At 39.4% G+C, this 13,633-nt stretch overlaps 1 protein-coding gene across 1 annotated transcript; it reads left to right on the top strand.

Annotated features, from left to right (window-relative positions):
* Positions 1 to 1,883: 1,883 nt before the first annotated feature.
* Positions 1,884 to 13,417, top strand: ajuba (ajuba LIM protein). Its single transcript, XM_007250217.4, has 8 exons — positions 1,884 to 4,784; positions 6,445 to 6,546; positions 7,377 to 7,444; positions 7,599 to 7,661; positions 8,411 to 8,541; positions 10,573 to 10,624; positions 11,147 to 11,215; positions 12,251 to 13,417. The coding sequence occupies exons 1-8, from the start codon at positions 3,326 to 3,328 to the stop codon at positions 12,380 to 12,382; spliced, it is 2,076 nt and encodes a 691-aa protein (XP_007250279.1). The 5' UTR covers positions 1,884 to 3,325; the 3' UTR covers positions 12,383 to 13,417.
* Positions 13,418 to 13,633: the final 216 nt, after the last annotated feature.

Genomic DNA, 13,633 nt, shown 5'->3' with positions numbered 1-13,633 from the left:
TTTGCAAGCAGCAGTGTGTTCTGGTTTGTTCTGTAGTTTTTTTTCACAGTGAAAGAAGAGCAGGGGCTTGTTTTCAGGCTCCTGGGCAGCCTGTGTAACCTTCCTCTCTCACATTCTTGCTGTGTATCTACCCGTGCAGTGCTGACTTAGCGCTGAAATATCCCCCCTCTCTCAGTGTGTGTGTAGTGTGTGTGTGTGTGTGTGTGTGTGTGAAAGTGTATGTGTAAATGTGTGAGTGCAGTGTGTGTGTGGAAATGTGAGTGTGTATGTGTGTGTTAAAGTGTGAGTGTGAGTTAAAGTGTGAGTGTATGAATGTGTGTATGTGTGTGTTAAAGTGTGAGTGTATGAATGTGTGTAGTGTGTGTGTGTGTGTGTGTGTTTGTATTAGTGTATGTGTGTGTGTTATCTCTTTCCAACAAGTCCCCACTTGCTGCTGATAGCGCGCCGGCGGAGGGAGAGGCACGGCGGCGCACGCGCTCCTGTTAACCGCAGCAGAGGAGGCGAGAAGGGGCTTCGGGGTAGGGAAAACGGCCCGCTTCAGAACTACACAAAACACCGCCTTTCTGCAAGTCCGGAGCCCTGAATGGACTAAAAACACGGCAGTAGCAGGTTAACTGCCACCGGAATTTATGCCACCGGTCTCTATGGAGCGCGGTCTGGCATTTCCAGAAAAAAACTCACATTGTTACAAGCTGGAGAAAGCACACACACACACACACACACACGACCGGAGCACGCCGTGCCAGGGACCTCGGCGGTATCCCTCCGCGCATTCCACAGACGAGAGGCACGACTAGCTAGTGCGCGCGATTGAAGTTAGCGTTAGCTAGTCTAGCTAACTTAAGCTAGCTAACAACAAATGGCATTATGTATAAATATGCTCACAAAATAAAAAAATACGTTTTATTATTAGGCATATTGGCTCAGTTCCTACTTATCAGATATGTATATTCAGAGACAGACAATAAAAATAAAATTTTCATTTGTATTATGGCGTAGCTTTTTTCCCTTTTCCATACAAATTTGGCGTATTTAAGATTGAACGTGCCATGTTGCCATATCAACGTTGGTTCACTTTTCAAAATCAACACCAAATCTAAATCCAATGTTGAACGTTGATGTTGATCCATAACACCAACATTGATTCGACGTTGATTCAATATTGAAATGCCAGCTGGGATTATTTGATTTTGATACATTTAAAACATATTTAGTGATGCACCACCTTGCTGTGCTTTACATACTACCAGTGGTACACTGAACCACTGCTTTAAAATACCTGCATTTTAAATGCATTTTTATACCTGCATTTTAAACAAATACATGTTGCCCAAAAGCAAAGGAAGAAAAAAATACTGTTCTATTAAGTTCAGAACAAGAGTTAAAGAATATCTTGATACATTTAAATCTTGTTAGATTTATTTTGTTTATGACTATTGTATTGGTGTGTATATTAAAAATAAATAAACAAATAAATACATAAATAAATAAGGTATAATATGGTGTAATAACCAGAACTTTGGGTTGTTTTCACCATGCAACAGAGGATTAATCTAGGTAACCTTACTCAAAAGCTAGTCATTCAGTTTTTTTGAGGGACTTAACGTTATTCCTTCTCAGAAATCTGCTACTTTTCTGCCACTGTTACTTAGCTAACTAACTCATCCCACGTTTTAGTCATCAGTGTTTCATTTAATTACCGATTTTGTTCACTTTAAAAGCGCTCTACCTTAGCTAAACACAACTCAACCCAGCACAACACAAGGCAAGGCGGCATCAATGTGACCAGAAGTTTGGATGGACGTGTGACGAAATTGTGGGATGCGATTCATCCGCGCTGCCCAGAAGAAAGGGGTTCCGGTCAGGAAAAAAAGAGAGAAAGAAGAAGGAGGAGGAGGAGGAGGAGGGGGGAGGCAGGAGAGAAAAGTGCAGGAAAGAAAGAAAGAAGAAACGCTGAAGTTAATCGATGTCGTTTAGTTTTCTGACTTCAAAAGACGCCTTTACGCGGTTCTCCGCGCGAGGAGGCTTGGATGAGCGCGAGACGTTTGTGTGCAGATTTGTTTTTGTGTTTTTTTGCGCTCTTCTTTCGTGTTTTACGCTGTTTTTTCTCCGGCGTGATGTTCATTTTCTTTGAAACGGGGCTGGAAATAGTGGGAGAGCGGTGAGGAAACGTGCGGCACTCGGTAGAGTCCTCTAACTGTGTTTTCTGCTTTGTTTTTGGTACATTTTTTACTTTTTTGCTTCACAATGTGGATTTACTCTATGTAACGGAAGAAGGGGAGCAGTTTGTGTAAAAGGACCAGAAAAAAGACGTTTTTCCTTTTCTTTCTCAAAAACTAAGTAACTAACTAACTATGGACTTCTGTGGAGCCGCTAGCTGGAGCTGAAGCAGATCTTCAGGAGGAAAACTTGCCGAGGAGCTTTTAGCTCGACTCCCTAAACTTACTTTGGACTCTTTACTTTTTTTTTTTTTTTTTTTTTACAAAACACAGTGTTGCTTGACTTTATTGTGCGGCCAGCAGCAACGGGTCTCCTGGAAAATACACTGAAACAAAATCAGAGTGGCATTTACAAGAGTTTTCTTCACCAGCTGCCTCCAATAAAAAAGGACAGAAGGATCAACAACAACAAGCAGAACATTCTTCAGCAACACAGACTTTGAAAAGACGGTTTAATCAGTTTAATCCAGTTTTGTGCCTTTTCTTTATTCTAAAGCATTTCTGTATTGATTCACAGGCTTTGATTCTAGTCTGGAGCTGGTCTGTGGCCTATAGTGGTCTGTTTTAGTATTTGCAACCTTGAACCTAACTTAACTAATGCTATCTACTGAAAGTGTTTCTTAGTATATATTTTAGTATATAACGAGTTAGTTAACAGATGGATATGCAGGTCTCTCCTCACACATGTTTGCTCAAGAGTTTCCCAACGTGGAAGCCTTCAGGATCAACCCAGCGTCCTTTCAAGTGTAGCTATCAGTAGCTAGATGATGTAGTTAGCTGGTCTGCAGAACATGCCATAACACAAACATTTTTTATTTATCTCTATTTTTATGTGATCTATTTATTGTCTATAGACGCTAGACAGGTCTGTTTTAGACTAATATTGTGTGTTATATTGTTGTTGTTTATCATTTTTCATTGTTTGTCACTCCACCTGCTGTACTTTTAGAAAAAGAAGTAGACTTTAGGAAAGACTTTGAGCATTCACACTGTATTTATGGTACTGTATTTAAGCTATAGTCCATCAGGTCATTTTAGAGAGAGCGTTTGTTATTACTCTTGATTTTTGTGCAGGATCAGCACAGTTCTGTCACATATTGTAAGCAATGGAGCGGATTGGCACTAAGTTGAAGCAGAAATTTAAGCTGCCTGACTCTGGTAGTGTCAAGTTTAATAAAAAGAAAAATGACCTTGCCAACACCAATAACAACAGCAACAGCATCACTGCCAGTACTGGAGCACCAGTTGTGGCTCACCTGAGCCCATCAAACAACCTGCCGCCCCCTAGTCCAGCTGCATTCAGCTCGGTGGAGGCATGTGGGTCCACCCTAAGCGGAAGGCCTAGCAAGGTGGTCAACTCCCAAAGAGTGGCGCCTTGTGTTGCCTCAGTTGCTTCGACTCCAGTGCCTGAGGAATCGGGGCCTTCGGTCGCTCCTGTGCGGCGCCGGTCGCCACAGCAACGAGCATCCTGTTATCTACCTGAGTCTTCTGAGGTTAGACGTGGAGAGTTGCCCCAAGGTGAGCACCCTGACCCTCAAGGTGCGTACAGTCCGAATTCTCGGGCCGCCCTGAACCAGCGACGCTATTCGCTTGAGCTCCAGCAACTGGTTCGAAGGCAGCAGCTCCTCTCTCAACCTCCACTCTCTTCCATGCCTCCTCCTTATCCCACCCATGGCCCAGTGGCCCGCTCAGGCTCTGCGGAACCCAGCTTCATTCCTGAGCCAGAGCGCCACAAGCGCCTATCGTTGCAGGAGGCCTTGTTCTACAAGCGCTGGAGCTCTGGAGGAGAGCCCTGGGATAGTGGCAGGCCAGCCTCACTGTCTCACCCTCCACAGAGGACCCATGACACCCCAGGGGGTGGCTACATCTTCCCTCCAGGCCCTACACTGAGTCCTTGCTCATCCTTCAGCCTGCAGGAGTCTGTGTTGGCCAGCCCGCGCTCCAGCTTTGCCAGCAGCACGGCCAGTGGAGGTGGAGGAGGCGGCAGCGGAAGCCCAATGGGAAGCCCTTGCAGCAGCAACCGGACCAGTGGCATCAGCTTAGGCTACGATACCCGGCACACCACACCTGGTCCTGCTGCCCAACAGCTGCAGTTTTCCTCCACACAACTAGGGGGCATCACTTCTGGACCAGTGTATCCAGCCTCTGGATTAGGGAAAGCTGGAGTGCCCCCAATGGAGGTGTGGACTGACTATCTGGAGAGAGGCTTTCAAGATGGGCGCCACTCATACCCACCGGCGGTTAGTGTCCCAGCAACAGCAGGTCACAGGGCAGAGCCGGAGTGGTGGAGTGGCACTGAGCAAAGGGGGGAAAGAGTGGGCGAGCGGATGCGCCATTCAGATCTGCCAGGCACTCACTACCAGCAGGAGCTGACCAGGCTACTGCTGAGGGACATGGCACTGGAGGGAGCAGAGCTTCAAGGAGGTCTGACCCTGAAGGAGCAGCCTGTGTCCACTTCCGCACCTCCTTCAGCTTCTGGTGTGCTGGCAGGGAAACCCCAGCAAGAGGAGCACCCAGCAGTGAGGGAGCCACCACCAACAGCATTGGATCGCCAGGAGTTCTTTGGTGAGAAGTGTTAAATAAATTCAGCCCCCTCCCCTTCTTCCACATCCGACCTTCTGACATGTATAAGTCTGGTTATGACTAGTACAAGTTTAAGGTGTGAGTGCGCAAAGCACTCAAGTCTATGAAAATCCCAGTCAGGCCTGCAGTGACTTGCACAGGCCTCCACATTGATTGGAAGCCGAAAAAATTACCGCCAGTGTCAAGGCAAGTCTAAACCGCAAAACTGAGTCAGTCCCAACAAAGATCACAGTCTAGAAAAGAACAGCGACAAGCAAGCAGGGATTCATGGCTGTACCCCTCCACCCAGGCCTCCAAACCAGCCTCCATACCTCACTCATATGCTTGTGAGCAAATATACTGCTCCTCCGCCCAAGGCTACACACAGGCATTTCTGAATAGACTACACACAGGCAAAAAATATCTCCTCAGACCGCATATAATGACTATGCATGCCCATAAATTACAGGCTGCATGTTCCACGGGTCATACCAGAGTGCGCTAGGGAGAGGTACAGATGATTGGGCAGGGTAATATGGGTGCGCACGCACACAATACATGCAGTAGCATGCACAGGCATGTGTTGCTGCAGTTCAGGTATTTGAGTCCTCAGGGAAGGCTCTCTCATACTATCGAAAGGGTGTGTGTCTGTATGCAATACTTTGCCATTGTTGTTACAAATAATCCCCCATCGTCTTAAAGGACCTGGCCACATTCTGAGATGCTGTGTGTTGTATGTTTTAATCAGGCTTTAGAGGAGAGTGCTCTACGTTAACAGTCTGTCTGTTAGTACGTTGCCTAACGGAAGGGCTCTAGAGTTTGGATCAAGCCTTGTTTGTTGAGCTGTGTTTAAATGCTAAACAAACATGCTGGTCATTACTCAGCCCAAAGAATGTGTGACTCACGTCCCCACAGAAACGTATAAGGACCCCGGCAGGACTGTGTAATGTTAAGAAGGCCATTGTTCAACTGACGCTGTTCCAAATTAGATAAGAATACACGTATGACTGTGGCTAAAATAACTTTAAAGCATACATTAATCTTCATTATGTTGGATAAATATGTGCACCTCTAAAACACCTCTGAAAAATGACTCATTGTGACAAGAACAATTAACCTTGGGTAATAGGATTTACAGCAGTGGATTATGTGAAATATTGAAGAAAATGTTAATATTAATTGAGTATTCAGATAAAAAAGTATTCAGTTCATTTAATGAGAATTCAGTTAATGAGTATTCAGTTGAGAATGTATCAAAATTGACTTCAAAACCTTTAACCAAAGTAAATCTGTTAGTTATGTCATTTTTTAACATTTTAATTAATGCTTTATTAATAGTTAATACTGTTAATACATTCTTGCTGTGTGTTCATGTACTATCCCTTTAAACCAGACTACCACATGTGTAATTAAAGAGTTTAGTCATAAAAATAATAGTTTCTTAATTGTAATTGATATTGAAATATGTAGTTAATCATGGTATTGAGTTTAGATCTCATCATCCAGGACCTCATGATACTAGTAAAATCAAAATGATATTATGGGGCAGTTTCCCACATGGGGATTAAGCCTACACAGCATTTTCAATGAAGATTTGACCCACCCTTAAGTGTATGTCTAAGTGTGTATATGGCGCTCAACAGTGTTTTTTGCTGTTTTTCAGGAACATGTGTAAAGTGTGGCAAAGGAGTATATGGTGCGGATAATGCTTGCCAGGCTCTGGACAGTCTTTATCATACACGCTGTTTCACCTGTGTGTCCTGTGGTGAGTAAAAGTTTCACCATCACAAATTATATACAAATATATATATAAAAACAAACCTTGTTTTTGTTGTTGTCATGTTGTCTGTCTTGACAGCGAAGTGTATTTGGCTAACCAAGCTACATTTTAAATAACATATTAACACTGTATTTAACAAGGGTAGCAAAAATAATTGAAACTAACAAGATAGTGTTTCATTTGATTGGTGTCAAAATGGGAAATAATGATATTGTTTGCAACATTTGAACATTTGATCACTTGAACAGCCAATGAAGTCGATGAACGTTTAAACGAAATTATTATTTTTATTTCTCTCCAACACTTAGCTGACTACTATGAATTAATTTTGTTGAATGTTTTGCAGTATTTGTGGAACATTGTAGGACTTGTTTAAGATATTCTACAGACCTCCTGACAAACACTCAAACTGAGTGAAGTTGTGTTTATTTACTAATTAATCGTCTGGTATATACAACCTTGTAAGGCAGCATAACATCCGGTTCACTCAGACCAAACATGTGACATATTAAACTTATGTTTGGTCCACTTTTTTGTCATTTTTAAATTTTTTAATGCACTGATTCAGCTGGATGGTACAGTTCAATGGCTTTGGAAAATCTTGCATATTGATTAAAAAACATTAGCTTTTTTTGTTTCATCTATTTTCTTTTACGTGCTCTGTGGAGAAAAGAAACATTGTACATGATAGTAGAATAGAGTAAGATTATGATGATAATAATAATATCTGTTCACTCTTCCTGGGAACAGACCTACCTGTTCACAATGATAATTGGTGTTCTTTCTCTCTCTCTCTCTCTCTCTCTCTCTCTCAGGTCGCACACTTAGAAACAAAGATTTCTACAATGTCAGTGGATCGGTGTACTGTAAGGAGGACTACATGGTAAGGGAGACCAGGGTTAAAGAACACACTGGACAGTGTATAAATGTGGCAGGCTGGAAAAAAAGTAGTCATGGAACCATTGGTTACTCACCGTTTCCACTTGTTCCTCTCTCTTTTCTTTCTTTGCTTTCTTTTTCCTTGTGTTCTCCCTCAGTTTTCAGGCTTCCAGGCAGCTGCTGAGAAATGTAGTGTGTGTGGTCATCTGATCCTGGAGCAGGTATTCTAACGATACTATTCTGTACATCCCTTGTAGGTTTAGGGTCGCACATTACAGTTAGAAACAGTTGATTAAAATCAGCGTGATGTAGATGATGATGGTGGTACACTGGCTAGCTATAGCATTAATATCATTTTATTTAATCAATGTTTTTGTGCTTACTGTCTGTTTTACCAGCTCCACTGTCTATATAGGAGCACTTTACACTTCACAGTTTCTCTGCATACTTTTTTAAAATATTCTTTTCACCCTGTTTTTTGATGGTCAGGACTACACAGGACCACCACAGAGCAGGTATTATTGTTTGGGGGTTCTCAGCACTTCAGAAACACCAATCAGACATGGTGTTATTGTGTGTTCTGCGAGTACAAGTTTTTGACTAAGATTAATCTACCAATCAGAAATATCCAGCCAACAAACTGCAGTAACTGACACATCTTCTAATGACCATTGAAAAAAAGGTGAAATGTGGATAATAAAGTATGCAGAGAATAGATAGAGGACTACAGTCTGTAGTTACTGTACAACAAAGTGCTTCTGATCAGTTTTTTCTTATGATCAGTGGAGCTGATAAATATGGACAATGTGTGTAGTGTTAATGTTATAGTTGTTTGATGTCTAGTACATTTGTTTTTTGATTTACCGGGGAAGATGAGTTAAACATTTGGCTTCACGTAATTATACAAAACTATAGTAGGAAAACAAACAGTTTTACACATTGTGTGTGTATGTGTGTGTGTGTGTGTCAGATTCTGCAGGCCTTGGGGAACTCGTATCATCCAGGCTGTTTCCGTTGTACTGTCTGCTCGAAGACCCTGGATGGTGTGCCTTTCACAGTGGACTACCTCAATAATGTCTACTGCGTCTCAGACTACAACAGGTCAGTGCAGGAACATATCTGATTATTGGTTCTTGATGCTTTTAGTTGCAAAAACATTTAATAATCCAGTGAAATCTTACAAACAATACAAAATACAAAATACTTTTTTGAGTAAGAGACAACAATGTGGCAATGACTCAAGTATGATGCAAATCAATGTATGATAGTTTGTCAGTATTTTTGAAAGGTCTGATTAAGGGGGTGGTACACTTGATAATTGTTCAACAATTAGATAATTATTCATTCATTCATGGAATTGATTGTTAAAACATAAAACATTTCAATTTTGTTAGAATGTGTAAAAAAGAAAATCTAAAAATCCAGTCCTGGTTTAACTTAATGTTATAAATAAAAGTCAACAATGATTTCTGTTAGTGTTTGGTTAAATTATGTTTAAGTATACCATATACGTAACTGGTCCCAAAAAGAGAAATCCAGCAGTGAGTTCAGTGCATGACTCCTAAAAAGTAAAAATGGATACGAGAAACTGTATTTCAGTCATGGCAGAGAATTACCAGTGTTGCATGGTGACTGAGATAATAAAACAAATGTCCACTTTTAGCTTTTTCTGTTTTAGTTCAGCAAACAGTACAAATAACTTATTTGATCAGCTATTTGCCATTGAGTTACTGCAAATAAATTCACAAAAATAAGCAGATTTATTTTGGAGATCTTTGAAATGTTTTTCCTCATCTTGTGTTTAATCAGATTTTTTGACAGATCTGTTTTTTTTTTCTAGGGCTATGTGGTCAGATCAGATTTTTCTAATTACTTTTATACAGTATGTGTTCCAAGATCAGATATGTATGTGAAATTCATTTGATTCAGATTGAAAGTCTTTTTGCTGTTAGTGATGGTGAAGCTGGTCAAATTTTCACAGGACAGTTTACTCTTTACTGTAATGCCACCAACTGTTTCTGTCCATTCAAAAATTATTTTCATTCTTACCACTCTCTGATCCCTGTAAATATATAGACAAGAATACACTCAAAACTAAAAGTTTAACCTTTCAACACATATTTTAATAACTAATAAAATATAATTAAAATCCTCATGAATAATTTGTGTTTGGCTCAGTAATCCACAAAGAATCTTTTTGTTTTTGTTAGTGTGCTCATGCTGAATAGCAAATAGAGGTATTTTTTTTCCCATTAGCACTGCAATATTGTCATCCTTCCTTTACTCACAGTGTCAAGCTGATTTGCTCTTTTTGATAAAAGTATGGCATTTTTTTATCCATGAAAAAATTGGATGTTGAGCATTGCAAACACTTCTAGTAGTATTTCAGCCAGTGACAACGAGTCTTCTCTGTTGTATCTGAGTTGTGCTGAAAAATCTGAATATTTTAATTAGTCTTGAAATGTGAAAGTAGACTTAAAAACAGTTACATTTTACCTACATAAACTGCAGATGAGATTTAACACTTTAACATTTGATTGATTACATTTTGTAATGCAGAGAATGGCACAAGTCAAGTTATTAAAGTCACATTTTAGTCCCTACACTTGTCACTTTAATCCATAAGCATTGCCTAATGGAAAAGCAAAAGCTTTGAGTCAAGTCAGAACCATGCAGTGGAAAAGCACTGTAAAAGGCTTGGTTTCTGCTTTAAAAAAATTGTTGCAGGAATTGTATACAAAAAACCTTTAAACAAGCATTCACACTGGAGAATTCAGTAGTAATTCTGGAAAACATATCATTGCTAGGTGTAAATTAAAGACGATATTAGCCCATTCTAAAAATAATTCAGAGCTATTCATTTTCCTCCATTTAGATGGCTTTCCTACCAGGCAGTATGTCTGGCTTATTTTGGCAAATCCCCAGTATAAGAGGGACAGTGCTTATGTTCCCAGCAGAAAACTTTTACAAATATCAAATGTTTCTATGAAATTCTGTTCTTTTAAACAAAAAGCTTCGTATTTCATTTTTCTAATCTAAACCCAGTGCCACCTGGTTTGTATTGCTGATCTGTCTATTTTCGGTGATCCATCTTTGTGATCTTTCTGTTAATTTCATTACTTTGTGTTTCAGGACATTTGCTCCTAAATGTGCTGCCTGTTTACAACCCATTTTACCTACTGAGGTGAGTGACATCCTGCTCCAGACTGGTTGCTTATGGCAACAGAGCTTATGATTGGGTTTGATGCTGGGACTTGTTTCGTGTTTTTGCTTTTAGCCATGTAGCCCATGTTCTGGAATATTCCAGAGCACTGGTTCTCAAACCCGTCCCCAGGGTCTCACAGATGGTCAATTTTTTTCCCCTCTAACTGTACTTGCGTCACAAGAATGTGGACTGTTTGCGGGTCTCTGAGGACTGATTCGAGAACCACTGTTCAGTGGTTCAGTCCAGTGGTTTCCAGTCCCAGTATTAAGATCCCATGGTGTGCATGTTTTGTGCTTGCACTACTTTAACCCCTTTATCTTTTGTTCATTGGCACACACTGCAGTTCTAAACTTTTTTTACCTACTAAAATCCATAATTAATAGTTTCACAGACCTTCTGCTTTACATAGTTTTACCATTTTTCCTAAACTAGCTTTGACTCTTCAGCTTGGTACAAATCCCAGGTGACTGAGTTCTGACAGTGTTGTTTACTGTGTTTCAGGGCAGTGAGGAGATTCTCAGGGTGGTGTCCATGAACAAAGACTATCACTTTGAGTGCTATCACTGTGAGGTAAGACATATTTTAAGTTTGTATCCTTTTCCTTATGAATCCCCTCCTAATTTCAGAAACAAGTCAAATTAAAGCCACATTTTATAGCATTTTACCTTAAAATAACAGCTTTAAAATCAGGTTGATGCTTCACTGATATAAGAACATTGTGCAATAAGTAATAAGGAGAACAGCATCAATACTGCTGCTACTCTGGGCTTGATGTAACTGAAAGGAGACTGAGGGAAAATGCTAATAAAAAAATTGTAACAGTGTAATCAGTGTTGTGCAAAAACATTGTCAGACTTTTATAATGGACAAACAGAAATGCTCCAGAATGACTTTGAATAATGACTTCCACTGAAAATGAATAGTCTGTTTTCTGTCCACAATGTACAGTAAATAAAATGTATATTATATACTAGTGCATCTCAGAAAATATATAATTAAAAAGTAACTTTATTTCAGTAATTCAGTTCACAATTTTAAACTCATTATATAGATGTATTACACAAAGTGATCTGTTTATCTCTTACAGTCAATGAAAACCCAAAAATCATTCTCAGAAATTTAAAATATAATACAATACTAATAGGTACTTTTGGCAGTATGGGCAGTGTGTCCTGCTGGAAAATAAAATCTGCATATACATAAAGGTTGTCAGCAGAGAGAAGCATGAAGTGCACTGCACTGACATACACACATATATATATATGTATATATATATATATATATATATATATATATATATATATATATATATATATATATAATATATACACATATAAAAAGCATTCCATTGCTGAGTAACAACAGTCATTTGTAGAGTCCGTTGTAAAGAAGCTTCTTTGCAAACTGTGTATTTTATCAAAGTGGCAAAGCTATTTGCAGAAACACACTCCCTCCTGTGTTCCACTGATTAAACTTACTTAAATGAACTACTGGGTATCTGAAGATATGTAATATATATATAAATTATATAAATTAGCCTACACTGGAATTGAATAAAAAATAAATTGTTCTTATTTTGTGTTTCTGTTTTTCTCTGGCGTGTAGGAGTGCGGGAAGCAGCTGTCTGATAAGCCCGGCTCCCAGTGCTTCCCTCTGGACTCCCACCTCCTCTGCCACTCCTGCCACATGAGCAGAGTGTGTGCCACCCACAGCCTCCCCCCGCACAACAAACACTGAAGAGGGAGGGAGCATTTCTGCTGGACCAACATGCCCTGCTTTTTACTGACATATGCATATTTGCGACCAAGGTTATACGTTGCTGTCTTGTAAAGTCTTTTCTATGTCTTTATCCTTGTTTTGATCTTTTTTTCTCAATTTCTCACACCTTTACACACACAAGTCCTAAAAAAGGTCACAGAAGCTTACACTGAAAAAAAGAAGAGATTTTATACAGATTTTTTTTTTCTTCTCTTGAAACTTGAGGTCATACATTTCAAGTGCCTAGCCTGCAGCTACAGGGACCTTTGCCTCCCCCTGGTGGTCAGAAAGTGCACCGACACAAGCCTGCTGACAAAACATTTCTGTGCAACTGTTCTCTGTGTGGATTATCACGGTCAACATTACTAAGTTATTAGGGAGTATGAAACGCCACACTGAGCTACTGTTTATATTCTCACGTCTGCTGTAGAAAAGAAAATACAAGGGATTTTTGCTTAACTATAAAAAAAATATTTAATATCACTAGCAAAGATTTTGCACTTAAATGAACATGTTTACCTTTTAAGAGATTTTTTTTTAAAGAAAATGTTCCTGCAAAAGAGTAAAAACATTCCTGTATCTTGTCTTTATTAATAAACTTCTTTCTTTCTGAATTTTAGAGTTGGTGCAGTTATAAGTAAGCTGCTAATAGTGAAAATACCTTTGTCATGAGAAAGCATTCCTGGTCAAAGGTTCTGTTGTTTTGAATAGTTAAGTGAGTGGATTAACTGATCTCTAATAAGTAAGTTACATACACAACCTAAAACATTATTTTTAACATATAATTAGATTTCTATGGGTTGTTCCACAATCATTGTTTGAAAAGGCCAGGTGACCCAAACAACAACACTTTTGAATATACTGACTGTTTTTTTTGTACCAAAAACAGCAGCAGTGGGTTTTTTAAGCAGCTAATCATCACTCTGATAACTCAAATGTCTGATACCCACAAAGCAGGAGAAGACCACTGAGTGTGTGTAGTAAGCAGTAGAGATAAAAACTTTCCAACTTGAATATGATATCTACAGTGTATTCTTTATATACAAGTACATATACATACATTCCTTCTGGGGCTACAATTTAAGGTTGTTATTTTTGTACTACACACCAATACTAATCCCAAAGCATGAGTTTGAGAACAATATTGTTCAGTTAAATACCAAAAATCTAGAATATCTACGTTTGTAATCCAAAACAGACAAGGTGAAGATTTTGCCAGTCCTCATAATA

The sequence above is a fragment of the Astyanax mexicanus genome, chromosome 8 (assembly GCF_023375975.1).
Source record: "Astyanax mexicanus isolate ESR-SI-001 chromosome 8, AstMex3_surface, whole genome shotgun sequence".
NCBI classification, from domain to species: domain Eukaryota; kingdom Metazoa; phylum Chordata; class Actinopteri; order Characiformes; family Acestrorhamphidae; genus Astyanax; species Astyanax mexicanus.
The sequence above is the reverse complement of the archived record's forward strand: the minus strand, read 5'-3'. Positions and strand labels throughout refer to the sequence as shown.